The sequence below is a fragment of the Cryptomeria japonica genome, chromosome 5 (genome assembly GCF_030272615.1).
Source record: "Cryptomeria japonica chromosome 5, Sugi_1.0, whole genome shotgun sequence".
Classification (NCBI taxonomy): Eukaryota; Viridiplantae; Streptophyta; class Pinopsida; order Cupressales; family Cupressaceae; genus Cryptomeria; species Cryptomeria japonica.
The window spans coordinates 219052202-219074673 of NC_081409.1; the positions used below are offsets into that span (position 1 = coordinate 219052202).

Consider the following 22472-nt stretch of genomic DNA (forward strand, 5'->3'; position numbering starts at 1 on the left):
AAAAATCTTATGGTGATGAATGTAATCAGCAAGTGAGACAACTGTTTAACAAATCACAGAGAAGGAAAAGGGAAAAAACTAGTAGCAAACAGGAGTAGTTATTACATAGGGTTTGGCTACTCAAGAAGCTCTCAAAATCCAATAAGAATAGTGAAAATGAGCTCCAAAACGATCTTTTATCCAACCTATAGAACATTCTAGAAAACCTTTCCAATTTCCCACTTAAAATAGAACATCCAAATCCGAAAATAAAGTGACTTTATTATTCCCTTTTTTAATATTTCACTTAAGTCACTTTATAACACTTCATTATATTAATCAAATAACATTACCCTTAAAATGTACTTTGTCGGATAATATTAAGTAATTATTTTAAATTATTTCCTTATTGCCAAGTTTAGCCTACAAGAATAAGATAGGCTAAATGATCCCTTGGACTACTCCTCGAAAGAGGACATTACAAAAACACTTAATAATATTTATATATTTCAAAGTGATATTTTCTTCAACTGAAATCAGCTTTTCTACACGTTTGACATCAAATTAGCTTCTAATTAATAAGTTAATCTTTAAATTTGATTTGTTGAAGGGTGCATAGAAAAAGCTTTAAATCCTTGAAGAATCTCTCTCTCTCTCTCTCTCTCTCTCTCTCTCTCTCTATATATATATATATATATATAGTCCGTTGTATCCATACCCAAGAAAATGTTGTGCCCATATCCGTTGCCATACTCATATCAAAAATTTTGGCTCATATTTATGGCTAGTACATTATCTATGCTATTCAAAAATCTTAGCCAATGATCTGTAACACTTCTCTACTTTTGGCATGTGCTCAAATGATCGATTGTTTTGGAAGTCTTTCTTTCTTTTGTAGTTGCTTTCTATAATTGTTCTTGTGGGTTTACGAAGTCGTTAATGTCTTTGTAAAAAATGTTGCAATGGCTTATTTTGTCTTGTTCTGTTGAAAAGATTACTTGCTTTTGGCAATGATTCCCAAACATTTTCCATTAGTTCTCTCTGATTGTGCCTCAAAATGGTGGAGAGATACATAAGATTTCCTTCTTGACTAGTTTTATTATCAATTGAGGGGTATTTTATTGGAATTTTTCCACGGATCTTTATTTGGATGTTTGCCTTTGGATGCTGCTGGATTGACAAATCTGTGAATGTCAATACCTTTCAGATGGATGGCAGAAATGGAAGCTTTTATTGGTTTTTATGTAGATTTTGGTGGGACAATTGTTTTTGGAAGGCTTTGGGGTTCTCAATGGACATACACATAGCCAAAAGGGACTAACTCTTTTTGAAAGTTTCCCTTTCTTTAGTTAATTATGTTATATTTTTGGGGCTGCGACCATTGTTGGAACTATCTTGATCAATGGTACTCTGATATCTTCAGAACTGGAGATGAAAAGAAAATTTATTTTCACAAGACAATAAATTAGCAGTAGTTCCTTTTTCCCAGTGGTAGCTGAATACATCAATCAATTTTGCATAATTTTGTTGTAAGACGAGTGGGATCATGTGATATATAATTTATCCATTTGTTATCATTGAATTGAGAGAACCAATTCCATGCTGTGACAAAAGTATTTTCTAAAAAGTCATATAATTTCTTTTATGATATGGTGAGATTCAATTCTGAACAGTGCCTGCCAATATGTTGTTTGAATAAACGTCCATTTATGAAATAGCACAATGCTCATTCTATATAGTGGATTGAGGTATCCTATGTTAATAAAATTAATCCTTTGTTAAGTGTGCGTTTTTTCCGTTAAAGTGTTAGTTGTGGTTATGTAACATGTTGCGTTTCTTTACTTTTCTGATGTAAAATGTGTCTTTATCAGGTAAACAATGAATCACTTACTGTGAAAGATTCTAACGGCAACACAGTTGAGTCACAGCTTGTACCTCTTGGATATTCAACAGTCCATTTGAGAAGCTTCTATAAGAAAGAAAATCTAGGCATATCATCAGATAAAAGCCCTCTTTTTTCACTTTTTTTTCAAGTGTCTGTGCCACCTCTTGGATTTAGCACATATATTATCTCAAAAGAAAATGGTAATCCAACTCTCTTTGCTTAAATGATCTTCTCATCTCACTGAGCATCATAAATTCTAATTTTTGAAATGACCAAGGAAGATCTGAGAATGCGCATTGTAAAAAATACATCTTAGAAAGAATTACTAATCAGAATGTTTAAATAGTAAATTGTTAATCTTTCAGCTGCATTTATGCACAGGGAGTAGACCTGTCTTGTCTACCAAACAAACTGTACCAGTGAATGAAAGCAGGACATATGAGGCTGGACCGGGTAACTTCACAATGTCATTCTCATCTATATCTGGTCAACTGCAACAGATATCGAATTCCAGGACAGGGGTATATACTAGTCCATCATCCCAACCCTTTCATCCAAAGATATATTCTACATGTACTGTTGTAATAAATGCTTGAAAACATGGAGTTCAAGAAAATGTCAGACTGCATAGGGAAATATTCTTAAGTTATGGTTTTATCATTATGTTTCATTTATATTATATATGCCAAAAGACTATGGAAAGACAAATATATGAAGCATTGAAAAAAAAATGTGAAAACCTTGAAAAAATGTCAAAAATTCAAAATACATAATATTTGTTCACATAAATTAATAGAATAGTTCTCTATTTAATTTTTGTTCAGCAGTTGCCTTGATATCAGCAATGCACATGACAGTGTGTGATGCTCTCCTTAGTTGTGAATACATGAGGGCGCAATACTATTGGGCATTTGAATCCCTTTCTTATCAAAGCTCAGTGATCTAGGAAACGGTTATAGCCTTTGTGTTTATCAGTCAGCTCCCTTTTTCTTAATGGTTTAGATGCTGATCCTGAGAGGTAAGAAAGTTCAGCAAGAATACATCACTGATAGATTATCATTTTTCAAACTTCTCCTTAACTTAAAATAATTTCCACCATAATTCAGTCCACAATTTGGATCACATGGTGAGGAACGCTTTGTATTATAATTTTTGGATTTGCAATTCAAATTTATTGTGCAGTGTACCACTGATATTTTAGGTCATAAATAACTATTCCTCAAATTGAAATGCTCGTGATTGCCTTATTTCCTTCAACATTGTGGCACCAAGTTGTGTAGGATATTCACACAGCAGAAATTTCTATATGCTCATGCCAACAATCCTACATAAAAATGTTAATAGTCAAATAACTCTATATCCAAATTAAATATTAGTTGAAAGTTCCTCATCTATTTATATCTTTAAATTTTACAGTTTGAGCCAATTCAGTGATAGCCAAACCACAAAGAAGCGGGGAATATCTTCAGAATGATTTCCTTTTGGCTATTTGATGAAGTGAATTCTCTTTTACAGCTCACCAACATGGATGGTGATGTATGCCTGGCTAATAACTCCACAACAGGGTTTCCTTCACCAGGTTTGCATAGTGTATTTATCCTATGTTAAGAGGATGCAACTCAAACTCATTTGCTTACAAAGTAATAAATTTCTACTGACATTGTGGCCAATGATAGATTCTTTTCCTATTTATCTTAGTAGGAACAGACAGTAATGCTCTAATATATCTGATTCCTAGTAATATTTTTTCATTTTGTGCAAAATAAGACTCTTTTAAAAATAAATTTCAAATCCCCCTCTCTTTTCTTTCGTTTCTGGTGAAGTAGAACTATATTGAGAAAAGATACTTAAATATAAAATCATGCCAAAAAACAGCCTGCGACTTCCAACAATGGCATTATACAGAAAATGCAGCTTGTTTCCATTAGCCTATTCCCAGGTTCCCATAGGCTAAGTGGATATGATTAGGGAACTCAGTGTCCTGAGGTGAGCTCTAGCAATGATTTTCAGAGTGTTCTGACAAACTTTCTATTTTTAGCAAATGGCTATTTTTAGTAAGTTCTATTTTTAGCACTTGGTCTTGGCTTCCATGCTCTCTCAGCATAGTGCAATTTTCCAGTTTTGGTCTTAGTGAGTTCTAATGTTTTATGGGAGATATTTGATTTTTATCACTTAAGTCTATTATAAAGTCAGTTTATGACTTAAGTGAGGGTAATGGGTTCATGAAAGACCCCCTTGATCATTGCCTAGTAAAGAGGTGACTTTAAGTTGTTTATAAAGGCAAGAATAGACTTCATTTAAGGGACGCCAAGGTATGGAGGTATTTTAATATTTTAAAAGATTATTTTATTGCCTACAAAGTGGATGCCAAGATTGAAGGGAAATAAAGTAAAGCTAAATGTTTTATTTTGAGAGCTCAAGTTGGGTCAAACCCCTTGGAGGCATTTTCATGTACTTTGAAAATCGGTTTTGGAGGGAAATGAATTCAAATGGAAAGAAGGTTGCTCTAATTCATCTCACTCATTATATTCTCATTGGAGCTCTCATTTGGTTATGATTGCGTTGACAACTTAATGTTATGTTGCCGGATTGATTTCTCGAGTACATCTTTTGTTGGATAGAGGACAAAATCCCTTGTTTGGGTAGCTATTTTTGGTGGTGAAATATCCACCCTAGCTGATTGGTGCTTTGGCTTGAAGATATTCAGTGATTTTTGGCTTGAGAAGGATGAAGATACATTCATTATTTTGATATGGGTTTCATGGCTTGGGTGTGGTGTGTGGTTTTCTGTAGTTTGGTTTGAGTTTTGGTGAGTTTGGAAGCTTTTTCTGAGTGCTGGTGTGAAGTTCCTAAGTTTTTGGAGTACTTTTTCTCAGATATTGGATATTACCTTTCTGCTCATAACTTCATGAGGTTGGATGTTGTCATTCTGGATATTGTTTCTTTGGATTCCCCATACCTGGGCAATTCCTTTTCATTGCTTACTTCGTGTGTTTGGTGAAGCATTGAATTTAGAGGCAAAATCACCCCTTTCAAGGAGGCTGTACCATTCTATCTGCCCTTGTTTTCCAGACCAAATTCAATCTGCACTTATTGGTGGTTTGCAATCTACTATTTGAGTCACCCTTGCATAGTGATTCAACAGATGAGAAGAGGAGTTTGGGAGTTGGTTGATACGTGCACTAAGACATTTCTGAGGATTTCAAATGTGTTTGCTGGTCACCTGAAGGACTGAAAAATGCATTATTTGGCTTATATCAGGTCTACCAATTAAATATTAAGTCTGATTTTCAGAACACTGTTCATTGATATCTGATTTGTAATGTTTGTCAATGTTCTATGAAGTTTGATTAAGTCTAGTTGTAATCTACTCTTGTTATTCTATGCTATGTTGCAAAGTGCTTTGTTATATGCTTGCTTCTTATCATGAATACAATCTGAAGCAAACAAACAGAAAACTACTTCATTGGAAACAAACTTGCAACAGACACTTTCAAAAAAAAAATAAGGGGTGGTTATTACACAAGCATCATGCCTACTGTAATGGGTAATGATTAAATAGGTTAGAGATTGTAATGGAGGCTAATTAGTCAGCCAGGGAAGATTATAACCAATGCTTCATGATCAATTCCCTGATTTGGAAAGAATTTATGATTCATATTCTTGGGTTTATGATACAAATATTTTACCAAAACTTCACATATTCTTACAGTCATTGGGCTAAAAATTGCATTGATAGCAGATGAGCAAAGAAAGATATTTAACTTTATATTGATCCTTTGCAATGTATGATGTGCAAACAAGAAAAAGAAATTGTCATGCATCTGTTCTGTAACTGTATAATGATGCAACATTATAGTTGATGTGACAAGACCGCTGTCAATACATGGATTCAGTGGCCACGAAAACTTTACTAACCCCCAATGTTGAACTCTATCTGGTCTATCGATTTTGTTTTATTGAACAGCAAACATGGTTTGAAAGAAATCACAGTAATTCATTGTTCTTGTAATCATATTTTTAAGAATAATGAAGAAATATCATGTGTAAGATACCTTGCCACAAAGGACAGAATTGTAGTCTTGACTCTTCACTAAACAACAAAAAATGCATTTGATATTCCCTGGTATTAATGCAGATAATTTTCAAAGTAGGGGGAGAAAGCTTTTAGATTTAACTATTAAAATGCAGAAATGACCTAGGTATGCATACTTCAAATTAAACAGTGATGGAACTTCAAAGGTAATACAATTCAAGCAGACTATGGTGATGCCTTTCAAAATTAAACATGTTAGGTTCATGGGATTCACTTCCAGGCAACTAGTATAACAACCCATAACACCGTCAAAGCATTAGCAATCAAACAATGATTGTTTATAGCAAAAGATAGTTATTTACATATTTAATAGAGGCAGATTCTAAAATTTTAATTAAAAACATTAATCAGCAGGCCTTGTCTTTCGGAATGAATTCACTTTTAGAAAAAAAAATGTTATGGATATGATGTATATTGCTTGAGTCTGAGAAAAACACTTTCCAGCATGTTAACAAGAAGAAATTAAGTAGCTGTTAAATTAGCCAATATAGTTTTTGCAACAAGTCAGATGCAACTGGCGCAGTATGGTAGAAAGAAAGAAAGAAATAATATTAATGATGACAAATGACTATAAATAGATCAACTGGACTAAAATATACAGCAGGTGTAATAGCAAAGGACTAGAGAAAAAAAAGAAGCCCTAGAAAAAAAGGAAGCATAACTCAGGCTAACCTGAAAAATACAAACCCCCAAGCAAATAAAGTGATAAAAGAGAAGGGAGAAAACCCTGTGAGGCAATAAATAGAGGAAGACCACCCAAGTGAGCAACCAAAAACATAATTCACTCAATCATTAAGCTGCATTTTCAAATGGATAATTATTTTGTATTTTTATCTTATAATTTTGTGAGGGATTTCAAGAATCATATTCAAAGCCAAATTCAAATAAAGTAGCTTCAATATCTATTTTTATCCTTAACGATGAAGTTGAGATCACATCATAAATATTTCACTTTCATTACTTAGCTTCTGGTGAGTGACTGACTTAAAATACAATCATTTTGGATGGGTATATTTTAAAGGGTGTTTTCTGTGTTAAAGCACTGCTAACGTGGATAGTATTTAAAGTTTGAACAGTTAAGCTTGTTTGAGCAGCTACCCAAAGAATTAATGGAAATTGAAATTGCGTTTGTATCTACCAAACCCAATTGCTATTTTCGTTTATATTTAAGGCATCTTTTTAATCAGTATATTACATGGAGCAAGATCATAAATATGTTGAGGAATTTCACCTTTTCAAAAGGTGCAATTTCAAATAACAAGTTAACTGTGTAGATTTGTGGCAATATCATCTCTGAATACCCAGACTGAGTGGATTAGTAGTAGGTTGACATCTGTCTGAATTTCTAATCCTGAATTATGCGAGACAAAAGTCCTATCAATTCCATATCATATGCAAAGTAGCTTAGCTGTTAGTTCCCTCTTGGTTGAAGTATGAATCATAAATAAAAATTTAGTTTGTTTTTCTATCAATGCTTTGTGTTATGATTTCAGGTATCATTATTCAATGAGACTTGACAATCATAAACCTTTAAAGAAGAAGGAAATATTCTTAACTTTGTACAAACAAATATTCAGTCACATATTACTTTAGTTAGGTTAAACAAACAAAATTGTTATTTTCTTCCATGCATTATTTGCATGTTTAACATGATATAGCATAGCTTCTAATTTATTTATTTTGTGATAGGTAAAAATTCCAGTTCAACAGTCTTATCTTTGGTATAGTTCTTCTGCTGGTGATGATAGTGATCCCCGGGTTTGTGATTATATCATTTTCACATCTCAGCTTTTAAAAGAAATAAAAATTGAAGATGTCATATTTTGTTATTTTGTGCATGTATTAGAAATTTTTTTGTCCATTCTCTCTGTACAAAAGTTGCATAACGATTAAGTTTATAATTATTGGTGAAGGTTTCTGGAGCTTATGTCTTTCGTCCAAATGGTGCACCATCAACAGCTATTTCAGGATCGGTAATGTAATACACTTTGGTTAATGTTGCCATAAGGACAATACCATGGTTCGTAATAGTAGCTAAGCCTCCTGCATAGAATGTTATGGAATTTTCTCTTTGCTAAAGACGATCATGCCACAGGTCCCATTGACTATCATGAGTGGACCTTTGGTTCATGAAGTCCATCAGCAATTCAATTCGTGGATCTATCAGGTTTGCATTCTTTCAAAGAAAACTATTTAGTTATATTTGTTTTATTATTTTTCCTTCTGTTTGCATAAATGCCACATGTTTACTTGTATATCATATATCGAAGGAGGTTGAGGATAAATACATTACGAGTTGAAAATAATTGGGTTTGAGTCACCTTTGCAGGGATGCAACTGATATTGACAGTAAATATGGACAAAGTTGACATGCAAAATTACATCTTTAGTTACTTTGTGCATCTCTTGGGCATTGTTTGTTAGCAGACATCCCCACTTTTGAATGAGTTTCCTTTTGTTTCCAAAGAGTTCCTTCTAAAACTTGATAAGAAAGGATTTGTTAGCTTGCTGCTATCATAACTAGGCCTTTGCTTGGTTTTAATCAGCTCCTTATGATTTCTAGGTGATAATATGTGACCTACCTATTTTGTTGTTAAGAACCCATTAATAAATCGACATGTGATAAGAAATGATAGTTTTGAAGCTAAGTTACCAGGTTCTTCCGCTTTGGCCCAGAATCCGCTCCTGGTGTGATTCTGGTCCTGGTACAGGCCAAGTTCGCACTTGGGTTCACCTTGGGTGCGTTTCCACTAAAGGCACTCTCACTTCAAATGGGTTTGACAAGAATGAAGATAGAGGACCTTCAAAGTGTGATAGTTTACCACAAAGACAATGGCCTAGTAGTCGCTCTTTCCACCGGCAAGGTGATGGTGGTGGACGAGTAAAGAAAAATGTTTCGTTCCTGATAAACATTCCTGCCACAGGTTTGTTTCTGATAAATATTTTGTTTCTGAGCTATTAGGTATAAACTTAATAAAATAGATATATTCACTTATCTTTAATAATATTTAGTAAATTAGGTTTTTTTAAATTTATTAATTGTAAATTATTTTAAATTCATTGATACAAATATTATATTATTGTAATATATAATATAATAATATTTTTTATAATATTGTAATATATTATAATATTATAATATAATAATAATATATATATGTACGGACCTACCTGTACTCATACCCAAGGAAAAAAAATTGATGTACCTGCTATTCCATACCTGTACCCGTATTTGTACCCAAACCTAAATCGGTAACTTAGCTTTGAAGGTAAGAAAAAGTTTGTTTTAGGTTTAAGTTTAAGCTTGTCAGAATATACAAAAATGTTGTGCACTAGGATTTTCTTGTAGGCTTTGGAGATATCTTTTGAATTATATAGATGTTTCCACCATTTACTTTTTGTGTGTTTTCATTCATTTATTTTTAGTAATGCATTTTAAACTTTAATACGATATAATACAAACCATTATATGTTGATTGATGCCATATTTACATTGATTCTTTCTTCTAGAAAACATAAATTGTCACTATTTCTATCAATCCAAAACATAAGATGCAAATGAATGTACAAAAAGATTAACATTAATAAGAGGGCACGTTGACTTGATCGTGCACTATTGTAAACCATGAATAATTATTGATTTTAGCCTAAGTTGTTGGTTCGGGTTCGGGTTCAGATTTGAGTTCGAGGATCCAGTTCGCTAGTTTGGTAGAATTTTGAAAATATGGGTTTTGGGTTCATTTGGGTTCGTTGGTACAAAAACAATGTAAATATATATATATAGAGAGAGAGAGAGAAGCATGAAATACGATTAGAATATGGCATAGCATCATATAAACAACAAAACCACCATAAACTTGTAATCATAGCATTATGATCATACCATATGTTTGTAATGTCCCCACTTTAGCAGTTGAACAAGTGTGTGTGCGTTAGCCTTGTTCTACATGGTCCCGAGGGCTAACGAAGGGTTTAAGGGGATCCTGGAGTGTTTTGGCCTAGTCATTTCCAGTTTGGGCCAAAACGAAGTTGATTTACTCAGTTTCAGGCATACTTACTATTTTTAGTAAGTCAGCAGAACATAGTGGAGGCCAATTTTGGTGTTTGGATTTGATACTCCTTGGTGAGAGCTTTCCGACGAGCTATCACTCGCATTATTCGGAGTCCGATTGCTAATACATTTTAATGCCTGAAGTTTTATTAAAGTAACATTTAATTTAATTGTAAAATATTAAAGTGTTACTCTAATATTTATTTTATGGGATCTATACCCAAGGGAGACATAAGTGAATATTTTAATATATGTTTTATATTGCTCATCTTTTATCCCACATTGCCGATGAGAGTTGAGTTGACCCTTGGAAAGAGAATAAAAGAAAGCGTTTGTGGCTTCATTAGATATGTTGAATATGAGAAGAATTGGTATGTGTGAGTTGCAGATCCGTTTTTGGCATTAGAGGACGTCTATCCTCTCTTGTGACATTCTAGACATCATTCCCCTGGGGTTTGGCCTTTGGAATCCATTGCTATCAGCTTCATTATCAGGCAGATTGGGTGCATTTCCAGCTACAGGCAGATTTAATGTTTGTTCATATCTTCTTCCCTACTTGTCCGATGCTTATGCCATTTTGAGGAGATGATTTTATGAAGATACTGGACCTGTTGAAGACAAATTAATATTGCTGCAACACTATTCACGCGGGTACTATTCACGCGGGTACTATTCACGCAGGTACTATTCACGTGGGTACTATTCACGCGGGTACTATTCATGTCACTGTAGCAGCAAGATTGAAAATGATTGCTGGAGTATTATGTCAATAATGCTGGAATAATTAGTGAGTTGATAATCTACCATGTATTTGATTTTATTAAAATCTGAAAATAACATCTTATCAGCAGTAGTTCAATTTTCAGTTTGCATATTATTGTAGTTTCATTCTTGTCCATATTCTGTGATTTCAATTCCATGTAAAACAAACCAACATTTCATTTCCGGAGCCATAAGGGAATTTAAAACATTAAACGGAGAAATAAGGAGTTGGATGCAAACTGTTTGATAAAATTCCTAGCAGCAATTGGTATGGTTTTTGGGCATTCCGGGGTGTCCATTACAGTGGTATCAAAGCTATAAGTCCTGCCATCCTGTGGAGGTCTTACAGAGACTTTGGAACAACCAGATAGAGGGAAAGGTGTTTGACAAAATATCAAAACACTAAAATCAGAAATTAATGAATTAAAAAAACATGCTAAGCATGTATGTTTAAGCATGCAACAGGGGCCTTATAACTTCCGCCATACCAAAGCAAGACAAAACAGAAATTTGAACTCACAGAGCGAGCAGTCTAGTTCATCCGTGCAGGTGGACATAGAATCCAGTCATACAGACAGAGAGGAGATATTCTTTGATCAGGACAGCAGTATGGGTGACCGAGATGATAGGAATACCGGTCCAGATCAGGGAGAGGTAATGTTCAGACAGTTACTGGGTACATTAGAGCAAGGGCAGCGTATGCAGCAGGAGCAGAATAGGCGAATGGACATGATGTTGCAGCTTATGGCTAGACAGATGGGCATCAATATCAATCCAGGTGATGCCAACAATGGAAACAATAACAATGGGGGAAACGATAACAATAGGGGCGATGATAATAATGGAGGCCGAGGCAACAACAATGGCCCTGAGAATAACATTAATGGTAATAATGGACATGGCAACAATGGGAATGAGGCGGATAACTTTAGACACGTTGCATGCCCAGCTCGAACAGCGAGCTCGAGACCTCTTCTACCCACCTTCCCACCCAGGGATCCGATTCAACCAGTGAACGAACCGCAGATTACTGAGTTACAGGGTCAGTTCAGGAGGGATTGGGAGGCCAGTGGACTCGAGTTTCAGGCAAATATTTCCCTCAGAGATTATATGGACTTGAGGATGAGACATATGCCTAGAGCAGGAGGGAGGAATCATAATTTTGAGCTGAGAAAGAAAGTTGGAAAACTTTCCTTGCCTTATTATGATGCTTCAGGGAAGATGACCGCACGAGCTTGGGTGCAGAAGGTAGATACATACTTGCAGCTAAATCCTATGCTTGAGGATGAGGCTATCAAGTATGCGGCTATGCATTTGGACGGCGTTGCACATGAATGGTGGCATCATGGCATGGTGACTCTGGGGCATAATCAAATTACATCCTATGAGGAATTCACAGAAAGATTGATTGAGAGATTTGACACTAGGGATCCCAAGTTACATTTCAAGGAGCTAGCACAGTTAAAACAATCAGGTTCTGTGGATGCTTACATCGCCGAGTTTCAGCGTTTGTCTGTACTTGTTACTGATATCTCTCCTAGGAGATTGGTGGTGTTATTTTGTGATGGGCTTGCTGATCCATTACGTGGTTGGGTGAAGGGACATGATCCACTCACCTTAGCAGAAGCAACTAAAAAGGCACGAGATTTAGCCCCTTCGGTATACAAAGGAAAATACCATTCAACAGATTCTTCCTACCGCAAGGACAAAGACAAAAAACCATTTCAGAAAGAGTATAACAAACCCAAAGAAGGATCAAAAGGACTAGACAGTGAAACCTTGAATGAACTTCGAAAGAAGAAACTGTGCTTCCAGTGTAGAGAGCCTTGGGACTTATCTCATAAATGCCCTCTCAAGGCTAAGGCAAATCAAATGGAGTATTTTTCAGTAGAGGAGTCAGAGTCAGAGGGGGAGGATCAGCACTCCGATTCAGATGAGGGTAACACGATAGAGGAGAGCAGCATTCCTAAGGATGATAGATCGTTGGCACGCTTGACAGGGGCCCAAAAGGCAATCACATTTAAGGTCAGGGGTACTATTCAGGGGTAGAAAGTTATATCTCTCATTGACACTGGGGCTACGCATAACTTTATAGATACACAGTTGGTAGCCAGGAGAGGCTTACAGACAGAGGAGCATGATGGTTTTAGAGTCATGGTGGCTAATGGCCAAAAGCTATTATGTACTCAGAAGGTTTCAAATCTTCACATTAGATTTGGAGATGGCTATGAGTTGGAGGATGATTTCTATGTCGTGGACATGGGAGATTACGACGTCATCCTCGGTATGACATGGATGGCATCGCTGGTTGAGTTCACTTTCAACCTAGCGAAGTTGGAAATGAGGTTTCAGCATGAGGGTAGGACTATTGTTCTCAGGGGACTTTCAGATGGGAGTTGCAGGGTAGTCTCTTTGAGGAGAATGGAGAGACTTTTTCGACATAATGACATAGAGTGGGCAACAAAGTGCTTAGTTATGCCATCTTCACCGGAGCCTCGGGTGAAGAGTCATCCACCAGATATACAGGAGATTCTTGACAGACATGCCAAGGTATTCAGTGATATTCCTCACGGGGTTCCTCCTGACAGGGGTGCAGAGCATGTTATTGAGCTCGAGGAGGGAGCCAAACCAGTGATGATCACTCCCTATCGTCATCCTAAGAAACATAAAGATGAGATAGAGAAGGCAATTAAGGAATTGTTGGAAATGGGGCACATCAGGCCTAGCAAAAGCCCCTTTGCTTCAGCTGTAGTTCTGGTAAAGAAGAAGGATGGGACAATGCACATGTGCATCGATTATAGGGCATTGAATAAGAAAACAATAAAAAACAGATATCCCATTCCTCGGATTGATGAGTTGATTGATGAATTGCATGGAGCATGCTTTTTCACCAAAATAGACTTACGGTCTGGATACCATCAGGTTAGGATGAGGGTAGAGGACATTGAGAAAACTGCCTTTCGATGTCACTATGGCCACTTTGAGTTTATGGTTATGCCATTTGGACTAACCAATGCACCCGCTACATTTCAGAGTTGTATGAACCAGGTATTCAGGGAGCAGTTGAGGAGATTTGTCTTGATCTTCTTTGATGACATCTTGGTCTTCAATAAGACCTGGGAGGAACATTCACAGCATTTGGAGGAGGTATTATCTATCCTAGAGAGAGAGTCTTTTTATGCCAAGGAGTCTAAGTGTGAGTTTGGTATGACAGAATTACTATACCTTGGGCATATTATTAGTGCAGATGGAGTTCGAGTAGACCCTGAAAAGATTAGAGCTATAGTTGATTGGCCTACTCCTACGAACCTCACACAGCTTAAGGGATTCTTTGGTCTTTGCGGATTCTACAGAAGGTTTGTTAAGGGTTTTTCACAAACGGCAGCGCCTTTGACAGATCTCACCAAGAAAGGGGCCTTCGTGTGGACAGGGGCAGCACAAAGGTGTTTTGAGCATTTCAAGCAGATAATGTTTTCATGTCCAGTTCTAGCTCTACCAGATTTCACGAAGCCTTTTGAGCTTCATTGTGATGCATCGGGTGATGGGATTGGAGCAGTATTGATGCAAGAGAAGCATCCCATTGCATTCGAGAGTAGGAAGCTCCGAGGAGTTGAGAGGAGTTATTCTATCTATGACCGGGAGATGTTGGCTATAATGCATGCATTGGCCAAATTCCGATCATATTTGGTAGGTGGGCGTTTTGTGATCAAAACTGATCACAACAGTATTAAATACTTCATGAACCAGCGTGATCTTAATGACCGGCAACAAAAATGGGTTACTAAATTGTAGGCTTATGACTTTGACATAGAGTTTGTCAAAGGTAAGAAAAACGTGGTGGCTGATGCCTTATCTCGGAGACCTCACTTATGTGCTTTGGCAGAGATTTCAGGAGATTGGAGAGATCGGATTATAGCAGAGTATGTCGGAGATGCTTGGGCTTCTGGATTAATTTCAGGTACTATACAGGATGATCGCTATGAGGTGATAGATGGATTGATCAGAGTTCGGGACAGGGTTTATTTGATTCCGTCATCACATTTGAGAGAGGTGATACTGAAGGCATTTCATGATGCACCCAAAGCTGGGCATCCGGGGATCTTCAAGACCTACAGGCAGATCCGAGAGCGGTTCTCATGGAGAGGGCTCAAGGATGATGTTCAGAGGTATGTCAGGGAGTGTGCGGTTTGTCAACAGAATAAGGGAGAGCACACATTTCCTGCAGGTTTATTACAGCCCTTGCCCATTCCTGATAGGAAATGGGAAAGTATTTCGATGGACTTCATCACTGGTTTACCACGAGTGCAGGGAAGGGATTGCATCTATGTGGTGGTGGACCGTTTGACGAAGTTCGCTCACTTCTTTGCTATTCCGTCCATTTACACAGCAGCACAGGTGGCTGATCTTTTTTTTAGAGAGATATTCAGGTTACATGGGTTGCCCAGATTCATTGTCAGTGATCGGGATAGTAAGTTTATGAGTGTGTTTTGGCAGGAGTTGTTTAGGTTGTGTGATACAGATCTTACACCTAGCACTAGTTATCATCCGCAGACAGATGGGCAAACAGAGATTGTGAATAAATGGGTGGAGGGATATTTGAGGAACTATGTAACTGCACAACAAAAGGCTTGGGTCAGATGGTTGCATATGGGAGAGTATTGTTATAACACCACTTATCATATGTCCATCAGGATGACTCCTTTCATGGCACTCTATGGTTATGACGCACCTAGCTTCATGGATTTAGTTTTGGGGGACAGCAGAGTGCCCAAAGCCAAAAACTTATTGCAGGATAGTCAGGACATCCTGAAAGTGCTCAAGGAAAATATACAGCAGGCCCAAAATCAACAGAAATTGTACGTTGATCAGCACCGAATAGAGCACAGTTTCGAGGTAGGGGATATGGTTTACTTGAGGCTACAACCATATAGACAGTCATCGCTCAAGAAGAGCGGAGCTGAAAAGTTGAAGCCTAGATTTTATGGTCCCTACAGGGTGATTCGCAGAGTGGGTGAAGTCGCCTATGAGCTTGAGCTTCCAGAGGGCAGTCGGGTGCACAATGTGTTTCATGTGTCTAGGCTTAAGAAAGCCATTGGTCAGAGTGTAGTGCCTTCTGCAGATTTACCCCCTTTGGATGAGGAGGGGAAGCTTGTGTTAGTACCCGAGGCTATTCTGGACACCAGAGAGAGGAAGCTGAGAAATAGGATAGTGAAGGAGTATTTGGTCAGATGGAGAGACCTGCCGGAGGAGGATTCTACATGGGAGAGTGAGCAGGTTATTTAGCAGGCTGGACTGAGATTGCTCGAGGACAACCAATTTCAAGGGGGGCGGACTGTAATGTCCCCACTTTAGCAGTTGAACAAGTGTGTGTGCGTTAGCCTTATTCTACATGGTCCCGAGGGCTAACGAAGGGTTTAAGGGGATCCTGGAGTGTTTTGGCCTAGTCATTTCCAGTTTGGGCCAAAACGAATTTGATTTACTCAGTTTCAGGCATACTTACTATTTTTAGTAAGTCAGCAGGACATAGTGGAGGCCAGTTTTGGTGTTTGGATTTGATACTCCTTGGTGAGAGCTTTTCGACGAGCTATCACTCGCATTATTCGGAGTCCGATTGCTAATACATTTTAATGCCTGAAGTTTTATTAAAGTAACATTTAATTTAATTGTAAAATATTAAAGTGTTACTCTAATATTTATTTTATGGGATTTATACCCAAGGGAGACATAAGTGAATATTTTAATATATGTTTTATATTGCTCATCTTTTATCCCACATTGCCGATGAGAGTTGAGTCGACCCTTGGAAAGAGAATAAAAGAAAGCGTTTGTGGCTTCATTAGATATGTTGAATATGAGAAGAATTGGTATGTGTGAGTTGCAGATCCTTTTTTGGCATTAGAGGACGTCTATCCTCTCTTGTGACATTCTAGACGTCATTCCCCTGGGGTTTGGCCTTTGGAATCCATTGCTATCAGCTTCATTATCAGGCAGATTGGGTGCATTTCCAGCTACAGGCAGATTTAATGTTTGTTCATATCTTCTTCCCTACTTGTCCGATGCTTATGCCATTTTGAGGAGATGATTTTATGAAGATACTGGACCTGTTGAAGACAAATTAATATTGCTGCAACACTATTCACGCGGGTACTATTCACGCGGTTACTATTCACGTGGTTACTATTCACGTGGGTACTATTCACGCGGGTACTATTCATGTCACTGTAGCAGCAAGATTGAAAATGATTGCTGGAGTATTATGTCAATAATGCTGGAATAATTAGTGAGTTGATAATCTACCATGTATTTGATTTTATTAAAATCTGAAAATAACATCTTATCAGCAGTAGTTCAATTTTCAGTTTGCATATTATTGTTGTTTCATTCTTGTCCATATTCTGTGATTTCAATTCCATGTAAAACAAACCAACATTTCATTTCCGGAGCCATAAGGGAATTTAAAACATTAAATGGAGAAATAAGGAGTTGGATGCAAACTGTTTGATAAAATTCCTAGCAGCAATTGGTATGGTTTTTGGGCATTCCGGGGTGTCCATTACAATGTTCTATCTTTGACAAAATAGGTCTGGCGCTTGGGGGAGAGAGGAGAGAGTGAGATAGAGAGAGGGGATAGAGGAAGAATGATAGGGAGAGAATTAGGTCAAGAGTTTAGGTAGATAAAGTGAGTGAGATAGAGAGAGCGAAAGTATGCTGATCAGAAACTGTTGATTATTGAAAATTGACTAAGTCTGAAAATTTATAAGATCTAAAACCTAGAATTTGCATTGTAACTCCCACAGATCTGAAACCACTCTCAAACATCTTGCCAATATATATATATAAAATATAACTTAAAGTATAAGAAAGGAAACAAACATATTGAAATGTGACTTAAATGTTATCCATGTGAGTTTTGTTTCTATGGTTGTAATGGTCACTTTTAGGGTTCCCATGGCATTGAAGTCAAATTCAACTCCGAAAAAAGGTTTAAAAATTGCAAATTTTTGTTTGCTTTTGGCACCTAGGCATCTAGTTTCACCTGGTTTCACCCAGGATGAACTAGGCCCCAAAATGGTTGTAACGTCCCCTTTTATAAAATGCCCTAGTTTACCCTAGATTATAATTCTTAACTATTAAGGGTGGGTTAGAGAGGGAATATCTTTGTCTCTTTAATAGAAAAACCCCAGAGTATCATCGTATCTCCTTGATGGTTGCAGGTTTGATTTGATCTTTATGCTTCCCTTTTTCAAGATTGTTCGATCCTCAAACACCAATGCAATACTTAAGCATTGATCAGTAATTAATTACCAATACAATACTGATCATAAAACAGTAATAAGTTATTAGTCAGTAGTATGCAGATATAAAGAGTATTCATTATGCTATGTATGGCGAACTCATATCACAATCATTGTATAGAATCAAACTACTGTATATTTACTTTCTTATAAATGCCAAATCTCATCTCCTTTGATGATACCTTGAATGCACGGGTGTTGTCTTCTTATAGTCCTCCATCGGGCTTGGAGGGTTACAACCTTCCTTCAAAATGGAGACCGTTGGAATGGGATGTGTTCCTTTGCTACTAATCATATCTCTTCATGATTTAATCACTCTTTTTAATGTATCATTATTTATTCTAACTGATCCGTCATTCCATCCTAGAGAAGATCGCTACTAGAAGGGAAGAGGATCAGTTCTTTCATATAAATATTATTTACTACATATCAAATCTTATCATATCTGCCCTGCAATATCTTTGACTGTTGAGGATAGCCAATTGTAGCATGTTCTATGATCAATGAAATTGTGAAGCCTTACTTGCATAAGACAATTTCATATTACCGTTAGGATTTGCTTACTGTTTTGGTCTAGTGTCATGGCAGGGACATGACAATCTATATTAATATTATTATTAAATACTGCATGAGAACATGATCAGGCTTCATATATTAAGCATACATATTAAGCACATCCACATGCATACCACCAGGAACAAGGATGTTATTGCCTATAACTTAGTAACAGTTCTGATCTGATCTGATTGATGGTGATATCACTGGAGGCTTTTGATTCCTTTCCTTTATATCACTTGATGTGAGGGAGAGGTCACACCTCTTCATCATGTATACCCTTTGGCAAGAGACACACCCTTTCACCATTAGGAACCTTTGAAAGGGACACAACCCTTCACAATCAGATCTGCACTTATTTTTCAAATTATACCCTTTCAAATGAGGTACTCTTCTCCCTTTTATATCTCATGTTTGAGGGAGTCACAACTTTTCATTCCATGTCTTTTGATCATTCATTAACTTAATTAAATTTTAATTATATTCTTTTATATCTTAATTTTAATTTTATTTTTATTCTCATGAATTTTAATTTTATAACATAATTGTGAATCACAAATTTTGCCTACTTTGCTCAAGTTCTTTGAGCTTGATGAGGTTCTTTCGATGGAAGAAGAGCTTGATGGTTGTAATGTCCCCTCTTCCGCTCTAGTTTTTTTTGGGGACTATTGGCCAATCCTGAGACCCATTGATCAATAAGAGGCAGAATTAGGGTTTCCTATTTTCTAGGAGGATGTTTTGGCAATTTTGGTGGCTTGCATGTTGGAGTTTTACAGTTTTGATTCTATATTTCTTCTTTTTTCCAGAAAGCTTCGCAATGATGGTACATGCGTAGCAATCAATGGAGTTTGGTATTCTTAATATTTTTATTAAGTAGGGGCGAGGTCAGCTCATTTTTATGGGTTTTTCTAGGTTTTCAGAGAGCTTCACGATGGTGTGACATGCAACTAGATCTGAAGACTTTTTTAGACTTACTATTTTTAGTAAGTTGTGACAGCTGCTCAGAATTGTTGACGTGGCTAAAGTTGCATCGACGCAACTCTATCCGGCCAACACAGAATAGAATGATCTCACCGAGTATCCTATCCTCTCTTGTATAAGGAAGCCCTAATGTTGCTTTTAATCGATCAAAGGGGCCAACCTGAAGGTTCCAAATGTCAATTCTTGACTGTAGGATAACTCAGTGATTGATGTGATTTGCTGGGAGCACAAGGGGACTTACGTTTTGCAACAAGCTAGTTAGCATCTGATTCTCAAACTACGAAATAAAAAAAAAAGAGAAGGGTTAAGAGACCTAAGATTAGCCAGGCTGGTATGCGGGTAGACGGATTCAACATAACCAATCCCTGCTTGGCCAGAATAACTCACAACGTCGCAGGAACAGTGCAATCTTCAAAGGGACTTGGAAGATTTTCAGACTGCAGGAGCATGGCTAAGCACCCAATTTTGGCGCAGCTCAGACGGACACTTGCAATTGAACTTAAGCACGATTCAAATGCTCAGGTTAACCATACAAAAGGATACACAATCAATATATCCTCAATGGTATGAGCCTGAATCCATTAGATACCTGCACACCCAAAACAAAAAGATCTATCTAAAATGTTGAAAGAAACCATGCAAACAGAATAAAACAAAGACAAAAAATACCATTCTTCAATGTTCATATATTTGCTTCAACTACCATTACAACAATTTTTGCAACATCTCTATGCTACCACTAAAATCTAACTTATTCTAGCTGCCTAAAACTCTAACAATAATCTAACTATCTAACCATCTAAACCTTTACAAAAGAAAGGCCTCTGCCTTTTATAGATTTTACAATATGAACCGGTGGCAGGATGGATTGCATCCAAGGGCCCTGGTTTATTCCACAAAATAAGGCTGATCATACCCACTTAATTCTTAGTTATCTACCCAACCACCATCTCAACTACCTATCACTGTTTGGCTTTAATTCGGTCAATTTGGCAAATAGACATAACTAACCTGTGTCCCCTCTGTTTTTAAAATATCTTGAGTGGGGCCCATAGGCAATTTTACACAAACAATTTCAGGCTTTAAAACTGAATTTCTAGAATTAATCCAACTGTGCATTATTGTAGAATGTATAGACTTGGTAACATTCTGTGTTCTTTGTCTTTCAACACGCTTCCCAATGCTTGGTTCCAATCTCGCACTCTGCATCTTCTTGTCCATCTTTAATCGCAATCAAGGCTCCTTTACGTTTCAAGCTTTCTCCTGGTTCTTCCGGACAATGCCTTCGACCTACGAACAATCAATTTCACTTTAATAAATCAATTTGAAAAATTAATTAAATTAATTTAACAAACATTAAATTTTTAAGCTCTAGCTTCGTCCTATGGGGTTCGGGCTTGAGAAGCTCTTTGTGAGATGTATCTTTTAAATGCCTCTCTTCATATGTGAACTCCAATCCTTAGTCTTGATTCGCTCTCAAAATTCAGACGAAATTTAGGCCTGAAAGGTGAACTGCGAGATGTTAAGTTTAAATGCGCGACCTTATTCTAAACGAACCTCTTTCATAAAATTTGACCCTTGGAATTAAAGTGAGAAATTCTGATATGTTGAAGAAAATGAGCGAACGTAAACTTGCAAATTAACCTTCAAAATGTCCCCCTTAGCAAAATTCAAACATTTCATAAGGAGTAAAAAAATTTCTTTCGTTTAAACGTCTCCCTTTTGTTCTTGAATTTCGGCTAATCGAGCCAATTTGCACGATTTCTTCCCTAGTTTTAGGTTATTTGACTGAAATATATGACTTATTAAAACGTCCTTTTGATGAATTTCGGGCTCTTGAGGTAGAATCAGAAATTCGACCATTGGAGAGAAAATGTGCAATTTTCTCATTTCTTGAAAACCTTTTCATTTTGCCGACTTGGGGAGGAAGTTCGGCTTTTAAGGTAAACTGCACAAACTTGACAATTTTTTATATTTTCAGCCTATGATGGGGGTTTCGCGTGATTTTTAGTTAAAATGCCCTCTTTGACATTTTCGGGCTATTGACGAGTTTTGAGAGTTTACTTTTTTTCGGCCTGTGAGAACGATTTGGCATGATTTTATGTTTCCTTTGGCCAAAATGACTAAGATGCACGAGTTTCATTTTTCACTTCATTTTCGGGTAATGAAGACGCGATTTGAGCTTCGCGATTTCTCTACCTTCTCAACTTTTCAGCCTAAAAGGGGAATTTATGAGTTTTGAAGACCTTTGTATTATGGCCATTTACGTCGATTTTGCCCTTTAAGTGGAATGGCAATTTTGTTTTGCTTTGTTATCTTCGGCCCTTCCATCCTCCTCGCGTGAATGTCTCCTTTAACCCATCGGTATGCTATGATGATTTGCGAGTTGGTTTCTTTACCTTTTCGAGTGTTTGGTGGATTTCGTGATTTTTTTTTTCTTCATAGAACATTTCAGCTTAGTTCATGATTTCGTGAGCTTTGATGAATTTCAGCCTAATAGATGTTTTCACGAACTTTGTATACCCAACTTAAATCTCCCAATTTTCGGCTCAATGCGCGATCTTCCTTAATGGCTTGGTTTTCGGCCTGGAGGCCTCTTTTGCAAGATTTTTGGAGTTTCAACTTTTCGGCCTAAAAGCCGATTTTGTGAGCTTTCCTCCCTTTTGAGCTTTTTCGACCTCAATGGTGATTTTGGGTGATTCAGAACTTTGGGGTTCATTTACAGCTTGAAGGGGACATTCGCGATTTTTTCCTTTATAGAACATTTTCAAGTTAAATGGCGAGTTTGAGAATTTAAGGTTTTCGGCCAAAATGGCCAAGATGCAATTTTACTCTTCCACAGTCTGAACTAGGCTCACAAAAACTCAA

At 37.0% G+C, this 22472-nt stretch overlaps 1 protein-coding gene across 2 annotated transcripts in view; it reads left to right on the top strand.

The window, feature by feature from the left end:
* LOC131043302 (alpha-mannosidase) overlaps window positions 1–22472 on the top strand; it is a 228837-nt gene that overhangs the window by 91274 nt on the left and 115091 nt on the right. For both annotated transcript variants that reach the window (XM_057976493.2, XM_057976492.2), the window contains 5 exons: window positions 1851–2064; window positions 2246–2385; window positions 7650–7718; window positions 7874–7933; window positions 8056–8127. In XM_057976493.2, the coding sequence (XP_057832476.2) occupies window positions 1851–2064; window positions 2246–2385; window positions 7650–7718; window positions 7874–7933; window positions 8056–8127 (555 nt within the window). The remainder of the gene's footprint in view (window positions 1–1850; window positions 2065–2245; window positions 2386–7649; window positions 7719–7873; window positions 7934–8055; window positions 8128–22472) is intronic.